At 38.0% G+C, this 23,504-nt stretch overlaps 1 protein-coding gene across 1 annotated transcript in view; it reads right to left on the reverse strand.

Moving 5' to 3' along the window:
* Positions 1 to 23,504, reverse strand: part of LRP2 (LDL receptor related protein 2) — a 197,597-nt gene that overhangs the window by 55,773 nt on the left and 118,320 nt on the right. Inside the window, exons 36-48 of the mRNA XM_070580081.1 lie at positions 22,780 to 22,993; positions 21,511 to 21,750; positions 19,041 to 19,229; positions 16,208 to 17,128; positions 15,909 to 16,074; positions 15,369 to 15,527; positions 13,520 to 13,809; positions 12,564 to 12,767; positions 11,377 to 11,619; positions 7,506 to 7,631; positions 6,014 to 6,133; positions 4,380 to 4,511; positions 2,953 to 3,154 (exon numbers count right to left, since the gene is read on the reverse strand). Of these exons, the coding sequence (XP_070436182.1) occupies positions 2,953 to 3,154; positions 4,380 to 4,511; positions 6,014 to 6,133; positions 7,506 to 7,631; positions 11,377 to 11,619; positions 12,564 to 12,767; positions 13,520 to 13,809; positions 15,369 to 15,527; positions 15,909 to 16,074; positions 16,208 to 17,128; positions 19,041 to 19,229; positions 21,511 to 21,750; positions 22,780 to 22,993 (3,206 nt within the window). The remainder of the gene's footprint in view (positions 1 to 2,952; positions 3,155 to 4,379; positions 4,512 to 6,013; positions 6,134 to 7,505; positions 7,632 to 11,376; positions 11,620 to 12,563; positions 12,768 to 13,519; positions 13,810 to 15,368; positions 15,528 to 15,908; positions 16,075 to 16,207; positions 17,129 to 19,040; positions 19,230 to 21,510; positions 21,751 to 22,779; positions 22,994 to 23,504) is intronic.

Genomic DNA, 23,504 nt, shown 5'->3' on the forward strand with positions numbered 1-23,504 from the left:
ATGAAATACAGGAGCACACATTCTGCCAAGCAAGCAAGAGGGTGCACATTAACAGCGCACTTAGTGGTGGCTACTGGCACTCCGGGCAAACAGAATTTGGAGTTATTTTAGACCCCATACCAGAAAAACAGTAATTTTTTCTCCTCTGTCATAAACCCTTGGCAAAAGCAATTCAGAAAGCTCACCGAAAAAAAGAAGAAGAGAGAGAAAGGAAATAAGGAAGGAAGAAAGGAAGGACAAGATGAATGAAATCCGTAAAAGTCTGGCAGGGCTGCAAGATCATAGTAATAATGTAGGCAGAGCTCAGAAAGCTCAGAAAGCTCAGAAAGGGAGTGAGATAACCTAGAGTCTGATCAAAATCAAGACCTGATATAATTCTATTCCCTAGATCCTATGTCTAGGTTTTCAGAATAAATCCGACTGATGGTATTAAATATTTACGTAATTCAGAAGAACCAAATTGCAGTACAAAGTAATAGAACTCTTGAGCAAGTAGGGAGAAAATACAGATAAAGATTTATTCCCTTCCACTTACAGAGAATAAAAATCTACAGATCACATCCATATCAGGTAAATATAGACTAAGCATATTTAAATGCAAGTTCACCACAAAAGGAGACAGCTCGGTCTCCCGAATGTCTTCAGGTTGTCAATACTCAAGCTACCACCTCTCATCAATGTCTACTTGGGCTTCATCAGGGGACGACTCATCCCACAGCAGTATATTTTCTAGACAATATTTATCTACTTCTTTAATCACTACTATTTTTTGGCCATAATGCCACATCCCTGCTCCTTTTGTAGCCTTCACAGGACATGATCTAGCCTTCTCTGACTTCCTCAGGACCACCGTCATGAACACATAGTTCTGTACCACACTATATGCCACCAGGACCTCAGGGCCTGTTGAGGAGCTGCCTGCCCCTAAGCAAATGGCCCCAGAAGCTCTGCTGGCTGCTCTTGTGACGTCTTCCTATATCTTTTCCATCTCCTTCCCTAGCAGACTGTAAACTAACAGTTCTTGTTCTCTCCATATGTGTGTATGCCCTTTAACAGTCCTCGGCACATGCAATATCTCTTCTTATCTCCAGTTCCATGTATCCAAATGCCTCATACATATTAGGCATACCAAGAAGTCCTACTACATCAAACTCACCCTCCATCTTGAGCAGACTCCCTCCTGGACTCACTATTTGTGTTAATGTCCTCCTACTCTCCTATTCCATCAGGATTGAAACTTACATGTCATTTTCCTTCTCTATGGTCCCGAAATCCAAATTTGCTAAGTAGGGATAGTGAGAAGTTGGGGCACTAAAAAAGTATAAACTTTTTGAAATACTGCATGTGGAGAAAGTAATAAGAAATCAAACATACGAACAGACATTTTTCCAAAGAAGATATACAGATGGACAACAGGCACACGCAAAGATGTTCAACGTCACTAATTTATTAGGGAAATGCAAATCAAAACTACAATGAGATATCACCTCACATCCATCAGGATGGCTATAATTAACAGGATGAGAAACAATAAGTGTTGCACAGGATGTGGAGAAAAGGGAACCCTCATACACTGCTGATGAGAATGCAAACTGCTGCAGCCACTATGGAAAACAGTATGGAGATTTCTCAAAAAATTGAAAGTAGAAATACCACATGACCCAGCCAGCTGTCTCACTACTGGGTATTTATCCAAAGAACATGAAATCAACAGTACAAAGAGATCTATGCACTATGTTCACTGCAGCATTATTCACAGTAGCCAAGTCGTGGAAGCAACCCAAGTGCCCATCAACTGATGAATGGATGAAGAAGATGTGATATATATATATATATATATATATACAATGGAATACTACCCAGCCATAAAAGAGACAAAATTGTCCCATTTGGAACAACATGGATGGACCTTGAGGGTATTATGTTAAGTGAAATAAGCCAGAAAGAGAAAGATAAACACCATATGATTTCTCTCATATGTGGAAGATAAACAAACACATGGATAAAGAGAACAGATTAGTGGTTACCAGAGAGGAAGAGGTGGGGGGGGGGGTTGGGGGGGAAGGGGTAAAGAGGCATGTATGTATGGTGATTGATAAAAACCAGATTATTGGTGGTGAGCATGATGCAGTCTATACAGAAACTGATACATAATAATGTACACCTGAAATTACACAGTGGGAAACAAAAAAAAAGAAATCAAACAGAATATCACAGGAGAGGTCCCCCAAAACTGGCAAGGTGTGAACTGAATCTGTTTGACCAATCAGTGTTCTTAGAATTTTAAAATTTGTTTCCAGCATTTAAAATCAGAATATTTCATATGAAAATCCAGATTTCCAATATCTCTCAAAAAAAGAACACTCTTGCATGATGCTGAGCAGCATTTGCATTTCTTATCTGGAGCATGCACTCTCAGTTCACCTGCCTTTCCTTGTGTCTCACTGACTCTGAGCCTAAGTGCCAAGCTCCATTTATCATCATCAAGTATGACGCTTGTTATTTTTCTTATAGCAGAGAGAAGTGAAGGATTTCTTGTACCCATGCCTCTACTCCAAGTGGAAAACTGAAAACTAAGAGGATCACTTGCTTCAACAAAGAATTTTCTTATATAATAAGCCCACTTCATTCATCTCCCTGGCCTTTTACGCAAGGTCACATTGTGCCTTTCATAAGTCCAAGGCACTTTTGCCTTCATGGGCCCCTTCCTCCATAAAAATATTTAAAACTATATTTAATGACTACACTGGTATAAAGGCAAATATATTAATATTAAATACTTTCTTTACCCTGAAGTTTCTTTTTCTTATTTAAAAAAAATCTAAACATTTTCATAAGCCACTAAAAGTACCATGGCACTAGGCACTGTGACCACCATGCCTAACAGATAAGTCCGCCCTGCCCCCATGGATATTTGAGGTTTTCTGGGAAATTTTTAAATCCCCAATTCACCTGTAAGAGTGTGGGACACACAGTCCATTGCTACAGGTGAACTCATTTTCAGAGCAAGACCTCCTGGTGCAATTCTGATGCTCATCATAGCCATCAGCACAATCTGCGTCGCCATCACAGACCCAAGATTGGGGTATGCACCTCCTGGATGGAGGTGTGCTATGTACACAGTGAAACTGAGAGCCGGAGCAGCTGCGATTCTCTGAAAGCAAAGCACACAAGAATCAGAAACATGAGAGCTCATCTACAGTCAAATTCATTCTGAACCATTATTTCTCTTGCTTTATGCTACTTAACAAAATGAGGGGAAAACAGGTAGACAAATTATGTTGCTATGGTAACAATAGATCATAATAAAAACACCAAAATTCCATTTCAATTGCTTTAGACCTTAGATTTTTTTTTCAAAAGGAAGAGATAAGCATTTTTGTTCACAAAGTATAATCACACAAACAATGTAAGATAGGCATTTTTATGCCAGTTCTACAGATGAGAAAATTGAAGCTCAAAATGGTTAACTAGACAGCTCAAAGTCATAGAAATTTCTAAAGAGCTAGGGCTTCAAATCTAGGGTTTTTTTCCTCCAAATTTAGTGCTTTTTCAACTACATTATAGCTATCACTTCAAGTAGAATTAGGGTATACAAGAGTTGTCAGAAACCATGACACTGTTAGGAAAGAGATGAGATGCTAATACATAACCATTAATGCCCGCAGAATAACAGAACAGATGTATTATTCAATCTCACTGTGAGTGTATGGGAGACAAAAGGAGGGAGGTCCTGGCGAGGGCCGGTGGGAGAAAGTACATGCTACAGTTCATGTTTGTGCAGCTGCCAACAACCCATTTTAAGGAATAGAGTATGTGTGGAGCTATGGCCCATCACCAAAGTCACAGATATATGAGATTAGATCAAATGCAAACATCAGGGAGCCATTGTTTTTTATTGTTCCACCATGGAAAGACGCTTCTAAGACACCTTAGCTAAGAGTTCCATGCTCTGTTGGTCTGTTTGTTCCATAATCCAATGAAAAGGCATAACCCTCCTCTCACCCCCTCCCCCAAATTAGGGGCCTAAAGTATTAGATGAAACTATGGGCACAGTTAATTACTACTCTGTTAAAGCTGCTATTAAGAGTGGCCAACTGAGATCTCGTCGTCTGCTCTGGAAAAGTAGAACATTATTTCCATTAGCTAAATGCAAGAGAAAAAGAATAAACATTAAAATCATTTCTTATCATTTTAAAGCATTTAAGCAAATGATAGCAAACAATTCCAGAGTGGAAAAATAAAGGTAGCATTCTATCCGTGTGCATTCAATTAAAGAGGAATCTGCCTGATAATCATACTCTCCAAAGGCAGAAAAGTAAATCGACTGAGTTTCCCCGGAATGTGACTCTGCTGAGGAATTAACTGGTTTCACTCACCACACTGGTGCCTTTCATCTTCATCACTCATGTCCCCACAGTCATTATCACCATCACAGATCCATTCTCTTTGGATGCACCTCCCACTGTCACACTTGAACTCATCGCTTAAGCATGTTGGTTCATCGTGCACTGAAAAAAAATTAAAAGCACTCTTGGTGAAGAGTGGTTTGCAGTCCAGAAATCTTGAGAGAGGCCTGCCATACATAGCCTGGGCTGTCTAGCAGACTGATTCAAATTCTTCAATCATATCCCTACATGTCCCTATTCAACTAATCAAGTTTTCTTAGGCCCACAAACCCAGGGACTCCTCAAAATTAGCCTAGGGGGAAAAGAAAATTTAACTATTAAAAATACAGCACAATGATATCAGTAAGGAGAAGCAGTACCTCTCATAAGCTGGTAAGAAAAGAGTATATATTGATACAGCCTTTTGAAGAGACATAGCCCCTTTGACACAGCAACACCATTTCTAGAAATCTAGTTCACAAGAATCTTCCCACACGTGCACAAAGAGTTTGTAAAAGGATGTTCATCCCTGTGTTATTTTGCGTAGTGAAACAACGGAAACAATCTAAATGTCCATCAGTTAGGAAAGGGATAAAAACACATGGAACATCCACACTTTAGAGTAATATTCAGTAATATTCAAAGGAATGAGGTAGATCTGTATTTGCTAACATGCTGACAAGACATTGTTAAGCTAAAAAAGAAGGGGGGTGGAGGGCAAATTGCAGGAAAAAATATATATATAGTAAGGTGTTTTAAAATCTACGTATCAGGATGTATAGATAAAGGTAAGAAGAATTCAAACCCACCCTTAATAGTGATTATCTCTGGGGAAGAGGAGATTGGAGAAAGGGCGAAGAAATAGGAATTATGCTTTTTTGTATATGTCTCATTATTTCTTTAAAACAATACATCTGCATTTTAAGAGAATGTATTCATATGTAGATTCTGTTTGTTTTTATTTAAATATGTCAGGCAGTTGGAACTAATTGCTCTCACTATGACTTTGGTTCCCATGGAAATCTTCATATTTTTAAAATTATGTAAAATAATGTGCATGGATATAGATTACAATTAGCAAAGGTAAATAGCAGCCTTCAAATACAAACAAGCACAACTGCCTCCAGGAACTGGAAGGTCCCGGGAAGTTTTTAGGAAACTCGGATGGCCATGGGACCTTACTTCAAAAGCTGGCACACAGACACAACAAGAAGAGGATGTGTGTCCATAATATGCCCCTCTTCCCCATGTCTATGATGATTCCAATCACTTTTGGATCCTCCTACAATGTTACGAGTTTGAACTCAGCCAAATTCAGAAATTCCAATTCAGAGTCAGTTAAAATTGAGTTCTACAAGCCAGGTACAGTATTAGGTGCATCACCAACATAATCTCATTTTATCAGCATCAATCAGCAACCTCCCTATCCTGGTCAGCAACCCACACAGTGCCCTGCACTAAGAGGTTCTTAATGAATGTCTGCTGAGTTGTTTCAGCATCTCAGCTGAAAGAAGGAGCAGGGAGAGGAAACACGCAGCAGTCATGACCCTAGTCTGTATCTGAAGTAGTTGGAAGAGGCTGTCTAGTTGCATCATAATGCTTTTCACGCTTGCTTACTCTCTTACCACAAGTAGAAGGTTCATCAGAGCCATCAGAACAATCTCTTTCTTGATCACAATACCAATGGATAGGAATACAGCGCCCAGAAGTGCACTGGAACTCAGTGCTGCTGCACGTCTGAGAGGCTGGAGGAGAGAAAGAACAAAAGCCATGAGCAAAGCACAAGCTGCTTCCCATCAGTATTAACAATCTGCCTATCTCTCTGAACTGTGTAATAGTTGCCAAGAAAGAAAGACTGAGCCTGGGACATGGGCTTATGTACAAGCTTTCCATAAGAGTATGGTAGAGAAAGAAGGCAGGCGATACTGCTCTAGTTTTCCAGAAGTTTTTTCTAGATTCCAGAAATCCAAAAATAAATTCTATTTGTTAGAAATGCCAAAGAAACATTTTTTGATGCATAAAATCACAAATTATGTGAAAGAAGACTTGGTTCTATGTTTTCTGCTATAACACAAAATTAAACAAATTCCATTGAAATAATAATTAAAAGCAAAAACAACAATATGGTCTGAGTTCACCCTATATACAACCTTTTAGCCATGCTACACCATAATTCTAGAGAGTTAGCAAAGTTCTGCTCTTATTTGTCCTTGTAATATATATGGGATCTTTATTTGAGTAAACGACTCTGCCTATGTGTGAACATTGATTCTTTTCTCACATAACCTTAAGAAGCTCTGGTCAGATGTGTTTTCTAAATTGTTATGTGGGTACAAACCAGAATCAAGTCTCTTAATTCTTCTGGTCTGCTAGGATCCCTTGCTTTGGCCCATGATATCTGACGACTTACCAGGGAAAATCTGGTAAGGAAGCAGAGGTGCCTGAAAGGTTCGCACTAGTTCCAATCTGCCTGTCCCTAGCTAATGGCTGTGTCCTGAATTCTGCTTCCTCTTGTTGCTGTTATTTCAACCAACTCCTGCCCTTGGACTGTAGCCTCACCTGGTGACAATTACTAAACTCTTAAATTACGCATCTATTTACACTAACAGTCTGAAAGTTATCAAGCTTAAGAAAGGCCTTTTAATTTCGATTATAATACAGGAAATAGTTTGATTGAACCAAATTGCTAAATATGAAATAAAAGTTTCTGAAATTCAAACAGACTAAAAAGATACAAAAATTCTTTCAGTTACTAACGGCTACCATAACCCTACTAAGAGTAAATATAAGGGCTTAATGTGCAAATTCTGCCTGGAGTTCCTGAAGACAAAAGGCCTTCAACTCTGAGAGAAATGGCTCTGCCATTGTGGAAGGTTAGGTATCAGAGCTGGTCTCTGGAAGAAATATTTGGATTCGGACATCCAGCCAAGGAACAGAGAAAAGGGGCTTCTTATGCCCCTTCAACCACATCCTAAATTAATGGCCTTCTCCATTTACTTACAAGGTCAACTTGAGATGACGAACTGAAATTAGCCCAAACACCCAGGCTGTATATCTTTGTATTAGCTCAAGACATGCAACCCTGGAACCACAGAAAGAGAGGTAGATTTATCTTACCACAGAAAATGGGACTTTCATCACTCATATCTCCACAGTCATTGTCTCCATCACACAAGTAAAGACGGGGAATACAAATATTTGTAGTCTGACATTTTATGTATCCAGGACGGCAAGTGCGATCAGCTTGAAAAAGACAACCAGATAAACATTGGGAACATACCCACCACATATATATCATAAAGAATGTCCATGCTAACAGATCTATTGCAGAACACAAACCACCAGAAGGAAGGCATTTTCAAAGCTATCACAGAAGCATGATCCATGACACTTATGTTACACCATAGATTCTATAGTAAAGAGATATTTCCAGCTAATACTGGGGGATGAAGGAGGGGAGTGAGGTTACTTTACGTTTAAATCACCTGTTTTCATTATTTAATAGTATCGACAAGAGTCCGACTCTTGGTTAAATAATCTATGACATATCCACACAATGGAGTAATATGTAGCTGTAAAAAGTAACGAAGAAGATCCCTATATGTTGATAAGGAAGAATGGTATGATCTCCAAGATATATTGTTAACAGCAGGAAAGCAAGATTCAAAACAGTAGGCTATCTTATGTGTAAGAAAAATGATGATATGAGTGTGTGTGTGTAGCAAGAGAGATGCTTATATCAAAAACAACAACTACAATGAAAAGATAAACTACTGAAAATTGTCACCCCTATGGGTAGATTCAGAATAGTATGGACAGAGCAGGGTGGAAAGGACAAGGATGAAAGACTTCTGTGACTGTACCTTGTCGCATAATTTTGACTATGGAACCATGTACATTATTTCATAGAAATAAAAACGGAAAAAGGAAAGTCATTCTAAAATTTGGAAATAGTAACAAATAAAGGTAACAGTAAATCAAGTTGATAACATAACCATACAGAGAAAAAAATTCAAATAATTCTAAAAACCAGTATTTTGACTGCCTATTCTTAGCAGGACATAATCCAAGAACAAGAAGGACCTAAAATCTTAAATTACATTTAGTAGATGTATCCGGGGCAGTACTATTTGTGTGGTTATTTTGAAATTATTATGGGCATTCTGAATTCACTGTAGAATAAAGCCAATAAGTAAATATGTCAACATCATTAGAAACCAAGATTTTAAGTATAACAGAAGAGACATGATTATAAAATCTAAGAAGCAAAAAACCTGTCATCTTAAATTAAAATGGGAAATACGACGTAATTTTTTTTTCCTTAAAAATTGTATTTCCTAGGTCTATCCTCTAAAAAGGCCTAGAAGCAACAAAAACCATGTAGGAATGGTCACCCCAATACTGTGGTAATTTCTAAATATCACAAAAGGAATGAGGTTTCCTTGGATAAGTGGCTAATTCCAGGCCTGAGATAGGAAATATACAAGTCTGCACTATGGAAGACTAACCAGGGCCATGTTAGAATAACAGAAGAGCCAACTTAGCAGGGCAGCCACTGACCTAAGATAGGACAACTGAACACAAAAAAGAATAAATGACTTCACTGCATTAAAACACATCACATGTAAAAATCCATGGGTTTAATACAATTGTAAAAACAAAACAAAACAAAAACTTAGTGCTCATTGGTCACCAACGCATTACTCTGAAAACTGACAAAGGGAAAGTATCAAGCATTTATCCTGTAGAATTGTACTTCAGTGTAACAAATAGTTGATAAGGAAAATTTCTTCTTTATGGAACCTCAGCTAATAAATGTGGAAGGAATAACAGAATTTTAAAATGCCTATTTTGTAACCCTTAAAGAAATAATGGATTTATGAAACAACCATCCATGGATGCAAAAACCATTGCATTAAAGGTTGGTGGGGACCTCCTAAGGGAAGATTCAGGCTAACCTCTAAATGCAGTGATTAATTTCATCGTCACTTCAAGTGGAACAAACAAGCATAAGGTGCCTCATGTGCGATGTAACAAGAAACACACAGCTCCACCTATACTGTGCTCTCACCCAAAGAACTGAACCTAATGTAATCAAAACTCTACATCCAAATTCCAGTTAATAGGAAATAAGAGGAATAAAATAACAAATCAAATGGCTCAACTATGCAATTCGTCAAATCCAGAATGTGGGACATTCCACAGGACAAATCAATGGCATTAAAAATAAATAGTGAGGGGGCCGGCCCGGTGGCACAGCAGTTAAGTGTGCACGTTCCACTTCGGTGGCCCGGGGCGCTCGCCAGCTAGGATCCCGGGTGTGGACATGGCACCACTCAGCAAGCCATGCTGTAGTAGGCATCCCACATATAAAGTAGAGGAAGATGGGCACAGATGTTAGCTCAGGGCCAGTCTTCCTCAGCAAAAAGAGGATGATTGACAGCAGATGTTAGCTCAGGGCTGATCTTCCTCAAAATAAATAAATAAATAAATTAGTGAGGGGCCAGCTCAGTGGCACAGCAGTTAAGTGCACACATTCCACTTCGGCAGCCCAGGGTTCACTGGTTCAGATCCCAGGTGCGGACACTGCACCACTCAGCAAGCCATTCTGTGGCAGGCATCCCACGTATAAAGTAGAGGAAGATGGGCATGGATGTCAGCTCAGGGGAAGTCTTCCTCAACAAAAAGAGGAGGATTGGCAGCAGATGTTAGCTCGGGGCTGATCTTCCTCAAATAAATAAATAGTGAGGGGGGGCCAGCCCTGAGGCTTAGTGGTTAAGTTCAGTGTGCTCCACTTTGGCAGCCCAGGTTCAGTTCCCAGGTGCAGATCTATACCACTTGGTGGTGGCCATGCTGTGGTGGTGACCTACATACAAATAAAGGAAAATTAGCACATATGTTAACTCAGGGTGAATTTTCCTCAACTGAAAGAGGAAGATTGGCAACAGATATTACCTCAGGGCGAATCTGCCTCAGGAAGAAAAAAAAAGTGGGCACTGTTGTGGCATCAAAAAGGTTACAGAGTTTTAACAACCAAAATCAGTGTATAGACCTTGTCTGAATCCTAATTTGAACAGACAACTGTAAAATGACATTTTGGGGATAAGTGAGAAAATTTGAATAGGGACTGAGTAGTCAAGGATATCAAATATGTATTGTTGATTTTGCTAGACATTATAATGACATGGTAGTTGTTTTTCAAAATGTCTTTATTGGTGATATGCATGTCTGGGAGTTGCTTTAAAATCCTCAGAAAAAAAGTTGAGGGAAATGGGTGAAACAGATTGACCACTTGTTGATAAATGTTGAGGCTGGGTGATGGATATAGTAAACTATTCTTTCTACTTTGGTGTATGTTTGAAATTTTCCATAAGAAATACTTCTTTTAAAAAGCATACCTAAATAAATATTGTGTATAACTCTACCTACAAAAGTGGCAGAGCAGGTAGATACATCCAAACTGAAAATATATTTGTACTTACGTTCTGCCCTTTTGTTTTCCCAAGATGCTAAAGTGCAAATGCCAGAAATTTTGGAAAAACAAATTAACTACAGGGCAATTTACCAGAAAAACTAAAGAGACAAATCTTTTCAGTCAACATTGTACTGTATAGCTTTTTGCACAACAAAGATTAACCACAACACATCTATGAAATAATTTTTGTCTGCAACTATTGTTAGAGCTTTAAAACAATTGAAAATTTTGTCAAATGAATTTTTAGTCTGGCAGATATATAAACCAAGGATAAAATATTTAAGGTTAAAATAGTCAATGGTTGTATGCATCCATAAATTCAGGTAAATAATTCAAATATTAGGTACAGTTGTTTTTAAAAATCATTTTGTAGAATGTATTAAAACAAAATTTATGTTTTAGATGAATACTTAGTTCTTTTTTCAGAAAGCCTTTCTTTCATATAAAAATTTCATCTCCCATGGTCTAAGACTTCCGACCCGAAAGCACAACAAATACTTAAGGTGAACTTACGGCAGTTTTTCTCGTCTGAGGTATCGTTATCGTGGCAGTTGTTTATGCCATTGCAGACAAACTGAAGAGGTATGCACCTTCTGTTACTGCAAGTAAATTCCGTGGTGGCGTTACAGTCCCTGAACAGGCACCCTGCCTCATCACTGTTGTCACCACAGTCATTGTAGTGATCACAGCGATAATGATATCGGACACATCGCCCATTGTCACAGGTGAAGGCTGTCAGAGGGCAGGTGTGAAACGCTAAGAAGAGGAAAGAACAGTGAAGAAACCTCTTGACTAAAGGATCACTCTAATTGCTAAAAAGATACAATCAAATAAAGTAGACACTTTGAGTTTACCTTCCAAGGCAAAAACAGCTGCAAAACGGACTGCTTGCAAAGTGAGACAACACTAAATTAGTTAGATTAAGCAAATATGTTGGATGCTTTTTTTGCAAATGAAGCATTTTAAGCAAATGAAAATGTCACTCCACTTCTCTATCATCTCAACCTAAAAGTTTACCTCAATCACAGAAAAGCATGAAAATATAATTTATTTGGGAAAAATAAAACTCTTAGCCCCTACACACTGTACTAGAAAAAGGTAACTAACCTCAGAACTTCCTGAGAAATGTCAGTATTTTACTCACCCTATTCTGATGGAAGCTGAATATTCGGAGAGATTTCAATAAAATTATTGAATTAATGATCCTTGAGCTATGAAGATTAATAAAATGCTAACAATCACTGATTGCAACCCCTAGCTCCATGCTAAGTCATACTTAGCATCACCAAGTGCCATGCTGTGTTTTTTATGTATTGTTTTCTCTTACTCCTCACAAGAATCCTAGTAATAGCTCCATTTTACATATGAGGTGTTTGAGGCTCAGAGAAGTTAAGTAACTTTCCCAGAGCTATACAGATTGTAAATGCCATAGCCAGGATTTGAATCCAGCACCTTTACTCTTAACCACTACAGAAGGGCTTCCTAATAAAGTATCATATGCTACTCCACAGCATATACATCAGCTTATATGTGATTTAACAGAAACGCAGTCTGGATTCTCAGAGTAAATGTTTTTCAGTTCTAACAAGATGCTTAGGAACAAATTTCAAACTTATTCATACACAGCAGGATTCTGTACCAAATACTCGGCATAAAGACATTGTTAGCTCCTAACAAAAAGCTCCAAGAGTCCAACTCACCACAGACACTTTCCAGCTCATCACTGCCATCACCACAGTCATTGTCGTTGTCGCATTTCCACTGCTCTGAGATGCAGTGCCCGTTGAGGCAGGTGAACTTGGAACTATCGCACCGCGTACCATTGTCCACGATGCAGTGCTTATTGTCGTTGGCCAGATACCACCGGCCCTCATGTGGACACTGGCACTCAGCACCATTTGGACCTGAAGAAGGGTAGGTCCAGAAAAAGGAAAAGATTTGTGGAGTGAACATTTTCTCCTCTAAAATAGCACTGGCAACAGCTCTGTATTAAATGTGCCATAAGACAAGCCATAGAAACTCTTCCCATCAACCTTTCAACTATATTCTGAGTCATTTTTCCATCAAAAAGAATAACCACCAATTTCTAATAAATGTGTCTAATTCACCCTAATCTTTAAACAACCGCCTCTCATCTACACGGAAACAATAGCCATGATTCTCCCTTCTCAGCAAAATCTGCAAAGCAATGATATCATATCAAAAGGCATATCTTCCTATGAACTTGTTGTTCTCTATAAAACACACTATGAAGCACATACTACATTCTAAAATATCATCAGAAATCTTTCAAGCTATAAATTGTACCTTCCAAGTGGAAGAATGAGATCCTTTTATAAGGAAGGTAAGCTCATTGACGGAATTTGTATTCAAGTCGTAAAGTGCGGTAGACAAACCCTCAACTTTCTTTCTACCTCCATCAAGCTTGAATTAAAAACGCCTTCATAAAAGGGCTCCATGTTGAATAGGAAATAAACCTGTCAGTCTTTCTCTCACTAGACAAACCCCCAAATCTATTTTATGAATTACTCTGAAATCAAGGAGAATTTGGATTCTTTTTTCTCCAGTTAGAGCTGAATATTCTTTCACCTTTTCCTAGCAGTTGTCATCATTATTGCTACTCTGCACGATTGTATCTTCATGGGCAATGCCTTACCTGGTGCACAAATATGGCTGCAGCCCCCATTAAACTCATCACAAGGATTACTGCACTGCCGTTGCTGGTCCTTCACAACAACACGAATACCCTCAGGCTCGAAGCTAAAACGTGTGGTCATTGCCATCTGACCTGACCCATCATATTTGTTAGCTCGGTAAACTTTTTTTGCAGAGAAGTCAGTCCAGTAAATATACTGGCCATAGAGAGTCAAGCCAAAAGGATGAAAGGTTGCGCTGACAATGACCTCACGTTCCAAGCCCGTTAGAGTGCTGCGTTCAATCTTCAGCCTAAAATGAAGTTAAAAAAAAAATTGCTAGAATCCAGAAAGATTGAGTTCCTCAACTGGCAGCCCAATGCCTAGGCCTAACCATTGCTTTACATAAGCCCCCAACTTTCTTTTCAAGTGGAGCATATGACAGCAAAAACCAATATCTGGTTGGTGTAGTCACTGTAATAAACTCTTCTATTGATCCAGTCAAAGGCAATGCCATCAACAGCCCCTATATCTGGACATATGCCAACAAACACACATACAAAGCTGTTAGAGTCTCAATATGCATTTTAGAACCACTGGTGATGGGAGGTCTAACTTTGCTTATCAAACAATGGCCTATATAAATCATAGATTTCCAAATAGTAATATAGCCTATGAGTAATCCTACAAAAGAAACCAGGCTATCATTAGAAACAGGAGAGGGGCTGGCCCAGTGGTGCAGCGGTTAACTTTGCATGTTCCACTTCAGCGGCCCAGGGTTCGCCAGTTTGGATCCCAGGTGAGGACACAGTACTGCTTGGCAAGCCATGCTGTGGTAGGTGTCCCACATATAAAAAAAGTAGAGGAACATAGGCACAGATGTTAGCTCAGGGCCAGTCTTCCTCAGCAAAAAGAGGATGACTGACAGCAGATGTTAGCTCAGGGCTAATCTTCCTCAAAAAGAAAAAGAAAGAAAGAAACAGGAGAATATTATGAAATAATACATATAATGCATAGAACTCGGTCTTTAGAAAATGGTAGTTACTCAACAAAATATGAATTACTTTTCCCTTCCCATTTTCTTCATGACTTTTTTGGTTAGTAATTTACCAAGTACCTTGAGAAATTTACCTAAAATGATCCAAATTTAGACACAAAACATCATCGCTTTGTTTCAAATGAGAAAATAAAGAAAAGATGAGCTTCTTGGGTGCTCAGTGTCACAAGACCAAAATCATAAGATAATAAGCAAGAAAAGTTAAGATTCCTGACATGTAGACACCAGCCATAGCAAACAAAATCATTTCATCTCTTCAACTATTCCATTAGGATGATTGGAATGCGAGTAATTTCAGGGGTACTTGAATTAATATAAAACTAGAGTTGACAAAAATTTATAAGGAAAACATTATGAAATTGGCTGAGACCAAGCTGGCAGGAGAAAAAAGAATCTATTTGAGAAGATGACCAAAAGTCAAAGACTAAAAGAAAATGTTTTTACAAGACACTGAATACTTAAGTCCAGAGAAACCTTAACATCAGTGTACATTTAAAAGTCATTCACATTTTATGGTAGTTACATAGGGCCCACGGATTATAAATTGAATGATTATATTTGTAATTATAGTTGACATTAATTTATGTAGTAAAGCGTATTTAGATGCCCTTTAGTTTACAATTATTCAATTTCATGTTATAGATCAATTTTCACAGGTACATTCACCAAGCTAGAATATAGTTCCCAAAACTGTGATTCTACATTGTGGCCACATCTATATAGCATATTATATTTTTATGGCATTACGCAAATCCTTCTTTTTTGGAAGTGGGAAGAACTCTTCAACACCCACACGAATAACCAAAGACACATACAGACTGGCATCCGCCCAGTAGAGAAGGTCTTCCTCAGTGTCCAGAGCGAGTCCATTGGGCCAGACCAGGCTGCTGTTCACAATAGGTACCCGGAAGTTTCCTCCCAGTGTGGCTCTCTCAATTTTGGCATTAGTATCCCAGTCAGTCCAGTACATGTACCTAGTTATCCAAAAGGAGTCATAATTAATTCAGCACAAGGAACTTCATAATCCTTTTTACTTAAAGAAGAATGGCAGCATTCTTTAACTGCAAATTGACATTAACATGGCAGATGAAAGCCTACTCCATTCCTACCCACACAACTTGCCCATAAGGGATGTACTGAGTCAGAGCATTGATTCCCTAGTATGCTGCCAATCTTTCTAGCACCAACGGGAGTTCCTTCCCAGGTAAAGTCATTCATGCTCTTTCACCTTGAATCTGTAGCTACAGTGTTACAAGTCCATAAAACGTTGGCTCTCTATGAACATAAAATAATTTCCGGCCCCACTCCCTCCAGAAATAAGCAGACAGAAATATGATGAAAAGACCATTGCATACCCACGGCAAGGGTCTAACACAATTGCTCCTGGCTTTGAAACATGGGCTATCACGGTGCGCTTAGACCCATCCTCGGCCACAGAGTTAATTGTCTGGTTGGTGTAGTCACTGTAATAAATTCTTCTATTGATCCAGTCAAAGGCAATGCCATCAGCAGCCCCTATATCTGGACATATATCAACAAACACACATACAAAGGTGTTAGAGTCTCAATATGCATTTCAGAACCACTGGTTATCCACATGTGTTGATCCCTTTGTGTCTATTTCCAAGATAAACTGCACCTGGAGTGCACTTACCTGAAACAATGACAGTGGGAGAAACAATTCCTGAATTCAGGTTGACATAGGAAATCTGACTATGTCTAGGTGATAAGGAATGTGTGAAGTAGATTCTGTTATGTATGCTGTCATAATCCAGGTCCACAGCAATTCCTTCCACACTTATTGCTTGGAAAGGTGGGTTATGGTTTTCAGGGTCCAAGTATAAGCTTCTCAAGGAATCATCCATGGCAAACACAAGGAAATGTTCTGTTGGAATGGCACAGCTCTTGCCATCACTTTCCAGGGTCCCAAAGGCACAGCCACATTTTGGGGTGTGCAATTCAGGCAAAGCAAAGCAGAGATGGGAGCATCCACCATTATTTTCCAAGCAAGGGTTGTTGTTGACTGCTTCTGGTGACCGGGGCTGGACTCGCTTGTCAAAGATGGTCACATCTCTTAGCCAATTGATATTGTCCCTTATCACTGTTGGTAGCTCTGTGTTATCTGGTTCCTTGCTAGCTTTGAAGATTTTTTTTAAATTCCTGTCTACCCATATGATAGAATCTTCAAAAACAGTGATGGCATAAGGAGTTGGGTAACGACTGCCATAACGAATTACTTCAGATTCCTCTCCCTCAATATTGATCCTTGCAATCATATCTAAAGAATCATCAACCCAATAAATGTAGCCATTGTTATGGTCTACTGCCAAGCCCCGTGGTGTGACAATGCCCTCTGACACAAGCACAGTTCGATTGGTACAGTCAAGAAAAGAACGTTCAATCTTTGGGTTTTGTCCATAGTCAGCCCAGAATAGGTATCTGTTCTTGGGGTCTACAACAATATCCCTGGGCATATCCACTATGACTTTAAGGAGAACACGGCGGTAGGTGGTATTGATCCGCAGAACTTCTATCAGCGTTTCAGACAAAAAAGCATTGGTGAAATAAAGATTTCCTGCAGGAAAATGAAAGAGCATGCTGATGAGTGGAAAACCAAGAAGAAAAGAGAGGATGCCTTTTCAAATTCATAACAAAATATGTAAAGGTGGAAGTTTGGGTCAGTATATGTTGTCTTTTCCAAGATGATAAACAAATGTCTCAGTTTAGACTTATAAAAATATATATTTACTCTTAGGAACCAAAGAAATTGTTTCTTCAAATTTAAAGACAATATGCCTTTCTTCAGTCTCTAAAGCAGATTAGAATTCATAGCAAACATTTTACTGAAAGGTCTATTTTCCAGAATGTCCTTCCTCTCCTACCTGAATGTTTACCATCTAAATCTTCAAAAGACTCTAAATACACATTATCATGACATAACTTCTACTCCAACATGAGGAAAGGAGCAAAGAGGGAGAACTAGCAGCATCTCAGGTTATCGACATCATCAAATGCTCCTTGTGATTCGTATTAACATGAGGTCCTTCCCTAGTCTTTCTAATTAGTGTAGAGGTTTTCATCCCATGAACATTGTAAAGCCACTGAAACAGAAGTCCATTTGCCTTCGGGCATTAAAGAACAATGTAAATACTAGAATAAAAAGACCACAGTGCGAGGAGAAAATATTGAAAAGAGAATGATCCCATATTGATTCCATGTAGTCGAAAATCTGTTGTCAAACTATCAATGTACATCTATCAAGGTACATCTGTTTTGTTCCTATATCTAACTCAAAACTGCCTTAGAGAAATCAGGTCAACATGCAATACGTTACTGATCTCTTTTCATTACCTATCTCTAATTGCAACATATGTATATTCCAATCCTACAATCCAGGATTGGCAAACTTTTTCTGTAAAGGGCCAGATAGTAAATATTTTAGGCTTTGTAGAGCATACGGTTTCTTTCACAAGTACTCAACTCTGCCATTGTAACATGAAAACAATCATAGACAATACACAAACAAACGGGCATAGCTATGCACCAGTAGTACTCTACTCACAAAAACAGGCAGTAGGCTGCATTTGACCTAGGCCATAGACTGCTGACCCTGCTTTACCTACACCCTCAGAAATAATGTAGTAAATTTGTTAACGGGGATGGGATTTAGGGACCCAGTTAAAGCCTTATCTAACTATACTACCATACATACTATTTGCAATAAAATCTTATTATAGTACCGAGACTTTCATAATATAATTTAATATTTATATAATATTTACAAGTGATATCTACTTACCAAACTTGATAACACACAATGAAACCTATTTTTATATAATGGGATTATATTCTGAACTTTATAATATATTTAATACATTTGTTTCTCAGCATATCATCAAAAATGAGTGGTAATTCAAAATTAAGTGTGTGAATCAATATAACTAAATTAACGTAATATTGGATCAGGTCAAGCATTTCGATATAACTACAATAGAGAAAGTACCTAACACTCAAAAGTGATTTAGACATTAACAAGAGGAAGCAATTAAGAATTTAGCAACTAAAATTGCTCAGCTTGAAAATAAATGATTATCGCTTCATGGTTTACGTTATACTTTAATATCTCTTTCTCTTTGAAAATTTAGACATTTCCAATTTAGAAATTAGGTGCTAATCTAAGTGTGAAAAAGAACAACTCCATATAATTTAATGTTTCTAGTCATTTTGCCTACAGTTCTATGTTAATAATGGAAGAAAATAAGATAATCTATTATAAATCTGTCAACTGAAAATTTTATCATTAACTTAATAGACATATAGCTTAGTCTAAAAGCACAATTCAATTTATCTTAAATCTCAATATCTGTCTAGAAAAACAGATCTGTAGCATATATAATGTTATGCTAAACTTTCTGGCATAAAAATAAGATGATAGAGATGCAAACAAGAAAAAGCTTTTCAGTAAAATCACTCTACAGCTCACCTACCTGCCACCCAGTCCAGGGCAATACCCCGCACTCCATTTTCTCCTATCCCATGTGTAACGATGTTCATAAAAGCAGACCCATCTGGTTTGATTCTACGGATGGCATTATAATCTGCCACAGAGCTGCTAAAATCACACCAATAAATAAAACCAGAAGATACATCAACATCCACATGCAGTGCATTTCGTCCTGAAACATTTAAGAAAAGATCATTAAACAATGCTCTAGATGGAACTAGAACTTTTAAATGTCTGCCCTTCCTCTCAAACCTTCATTCTCAACCCCCTGCTCTGACCATGACTTCACTACAAAATAAAAATATTTGTTTCCCAGTTGAAACGAAAACACCTGCCCAGGAGAAATGGTTGATTATAGGTTTGGGGAGGGAAGATACGAGGTGAGCCTGGAACATTTTATTATACCAAAAAGCAAGAAAGCATTCAAACACTAACAGGATCGTGTCAAAAGAATAAAGGCAGCCATTTCAAAAAGTTCTTTCTGGCCAAAATGGGTCAACCAGATTACCAAAAGAGTAATTATGGTAAATGGTTACAACACATTGAATTAAAAAATAAAAACTTGAGTTCATGTGATAATAAATTATTTTTAAAGATAAACTTGGAAAGAAAGACAGCTCTCCTTTATAGAAGAATATTATCAATAAATGTAGAAGGAATGATAGAAGAAAATCACCATATTGCAATCCCCGATTAAATAATCATTTTAGACAAGGATCATCACTGGCTGCTCAAACCAATGGGTAAAAGGTATTTGGGGAACAAGATATTCACAGGGGGCCAAAGTGTGACCCCAAAGATTTCATACAAATTACAAAAAGAAAAATATACTGTTAAAAAGCAGAGATTTCACGGTGACCACCTTAACCAAGTGATCAAACTTAAACATCACTAAGACAGGGACAAGCTGACATTATGTCCTTCCTAATGAGATTCTGCATCAAGGACACAGCTTCATCCATGAAGTATTCTTGCCAAGTATGTTCAACCCCAATCCAATCAAGCAGTTAGACCTAACTTTCATTTTATGGGAAATTCAGGGTATAAACGGAATGACAGGTTAAATGACACCATAAGGAAATAATCAGACAAAATCCTCAATGTGAGATTCTGAAAGACCACAGTTGTGTCTCTTCAAAAATCAATATCATAACAAAAAACTGGGGCAACTACTACAGATTAAAAGAAACTAAAGAGACATTCCAAATACAATGCATGAATCTTGATTACATCTTGGACAGAACAAAACAATAGCTATAAAAAATATCCTGAGGCCAAGTGGAGAAATATGAATATATGTATTAGATGATAATACCCTTAGGAGCTGCATGCTAAAGTATATAGGGGTGAAGTGTCATGATATCTGCAATATATTTTCAAAAAGTTCATTAAAAATGTATGTATATACACACAAATACACTCCGAGAGATTGAGAGCTCAGATGTAGCAAAATGTTAACAATTGTTGAATCTAGGTGAAAGGTGTAAGGATGTTCCCTGTACCTTTCTTTGACCTTTTCTGCATTCGAAATTTTCCAAATGAAAGGGTGGGAGAAAAAAATTATTGACTTTATAATATCTTTACAAGATGGTAGCTTAGATCTTTCACTTTTTAAGATCAGAGAAGACAAAGACAATTCATGAGTACATGTGAATATGGTCATCAAGGAGGAGGGTGTGCGGTGCCAGAAGCACGCTCCTTTCACCATATGCAGCCCTGTCTCTTCCAACCATCTCTCCCACTCCTTCATTCCCTTCATCCTTTTTTCTCCCTTTTATTTCTGTCATCAACCTATGATACACTCCTTGTGATGCTAGTAAATGCTTAGTTCCTCCCATGGTTACACACACCTAGAAACCCCTTGGTTCATCCAGAAAGCAAGTGATCATTTTATATGTTCACAGTAGGCAAGCATAAAGTGCTGTAAAAATGTAGTTATTAAGGAGAGACTAATACCGTCAACTTATTTATTTTAACTCATCAAATATCTGTGAAAAAATCAGACTGTGGACTATTTCATTATTATTCTAAATAGTATACCCTCTACCCTACATCTCCATTAACTACTCTTTTGAACACCAACTCTGTAACACTTAGTGCAATCTCATGCTACACTCTATGTTGCTCTAGGCCTCTCATTCTCAATGTGGTCCATGCACCAGCAACAGCAGCATGACCTGGGAACTTGTTAGGAACGCAGATTTTCAAGACCTACTCCAGACTACTACATCAGAAAATGTGAGGACAGGGTCCAGATCTGTGTGTTAACAAGCCCTCCAATTCTGATACACACCAAAGTTTGACAACCACACAAGGCTGAGACACATTATTTAAAGGGAAAGACAAGCTTCATTATGTGCTGAATCCAAACATAGAGAAATGCTTTACAGCACCAAGGATTTCAACATGGCACCAGGTGGAGTCGAATCTTACTTATATTGGAGTTGACGTACCTTGGCCTGCCACTGGCACCATGGCTTCTGAATGATCTGACAAATCCAAGTTAAAGCCTCTGATTGCAGACAGCATCGAAACAACAATGAAAGACTCATATGGAGAGCAGGTCTGCTGATCAGGATTGAGTTTAAATCCAGTGGCACAGGCGCATGAGAACAGTCCTCCTGGTACAGGCAGGCAAATCTGCTGACAGGCATTTACGTTGTTGCTACAGCCATTTGAGGATTCGGCAGCATCTAAATGAAATCAAAATTAGTTTGCAATTTTTTCACTCCACCTACTTGCCACTCAGTCTCAAAGTTTTAAAATTGGGTCACCAAACAATTCATTGTAAAAATTAATCATAAAATATGGTATGTGAGTTAATAACCAAAAAACAATATTGAAGCAACTAGAGCTTATACTGTTAACACCATAAAGGTATTAAAATAGGACCACAACTATCATATAGCAATTAGAGAATGGAGCATCACTTGCTTTTATTCCATAAATCATGCAAGAATTAGAAGAATGAGGGAGGTCAGTATACAAACACTAATATATTTTTTTGCCCTCTTGACCTAAGTTCTGGCATTTAAAATTATATCAGTTTAAACACATGATCAACAACATGATGGACATTTGATTTAAGGTATGTTAAATAAGAATATGTAAAAGTTTTTTTCACAAGCAATAAAAATAAATACCAAATGACAAACCTAGGTTATAGGACAGCAAACAATATTCTTGATAATCTTTGTTTAGAAATTAAAAGCTATAAAATATGTCAAAACTATAAAAAATAAACTCTAGATCATAATGCTAACTTAAAGGGGCAAACCAAAAATTAGATTATCTCTGAAAAAACATGTGGAAAAAGGCAACACCTAAAAATATTCCTTTTAAGATTAAAAATTCTATCTGGCAAAATGCCTGTCCTTATGGAGATTACATTCTAATAAGCAATACAGACAATAAACAGCTAGATATGTCAGGAAGTACTGGGAAGCAAAAGCAAAGGAAAGAGTTTAAAGTGATGAGGAAAAAATGGGAATAAACTCACAGTGAAGTCAATCTGGCTTTTCAGATGCCAGGTTAGTCTTTGACACTCAGCCATGCTTCAGACATGGTTATTATTTTAAACATATTTTGGATAATTTCAATTTGCATGCAGTATATGTACATGGGTTTGTGTGTGGGCATGTGTTTATACACGTAAGTGTATAGACCTGAGAATATACATTGTAACAGCCATGAATGTGTATGTTTCAGTCGTAAACACTTACCACGTTTGTAATAAACTCGAAGTCCCCTCAGATGTGGAATATTATCTCTCAAGACTACTTTGTTGGCCCCAGTGTTCTTGTCAACTCTTTCAATGACCTCGTAGTGTTCATCAGTATAATAAAGAAAGGAACCATGGACAGCAATTCCCCAGGGGTGGGAAAGATAGTTAACCAGGATTGTTCGATCTGTACCATCCACATTTCCTCTTTCAATCTAAAAGATCAGAATGTTCGTTATTGACTGATTCATGGTAAAATAAGAGAAACATTTAAAACTAATATTCTCTCAATAATACTATTTCACATTTATATAGCATTCTATCATTTACAGAGATTTTTTTATATCTATTTTCTGATTTGACAGTCACAACTACATGGAGCTGTAGGTCAGGCAATGTTCACTGATAATGAAGCTGGAGCTCAAATAAGTCAGTTAACTTCCTCAGGTAGCATGGTGAAGAAAAAGGGACTAAACCTCTTTAGTTCCTGCATGCGATATTCTGGTCCAAGGTACACATTTAATGCCTAACTGTGGGCAATTACACAGGAATTGACTGACCATGCCTGTAATATCATCCCCAACAATTTCTGCAATGGGGTTGGAAATGTGCTCCATACAAGCACAGAAGACAGGAAGACTGGACGGGGCAGAAGGTAGTTCTGCTCTATCAGAACAGGTAGTAAGCCTTACTCAAAATGACTGATAAACTGGAAAAGAACTCACA

This window comes from Equus przewalskii, chromosome 17 (assembly GCF_037783145.1).
Source record: "Equus przewalskii isolate Varuska chromosome 17, EquPr2, whole genome shotgun sequence".
NCBI lineage: Eukaryota > Metazoa > Chordata > Mammalia > Perissodactyla > Equidae > Equus > Equus przewalskii.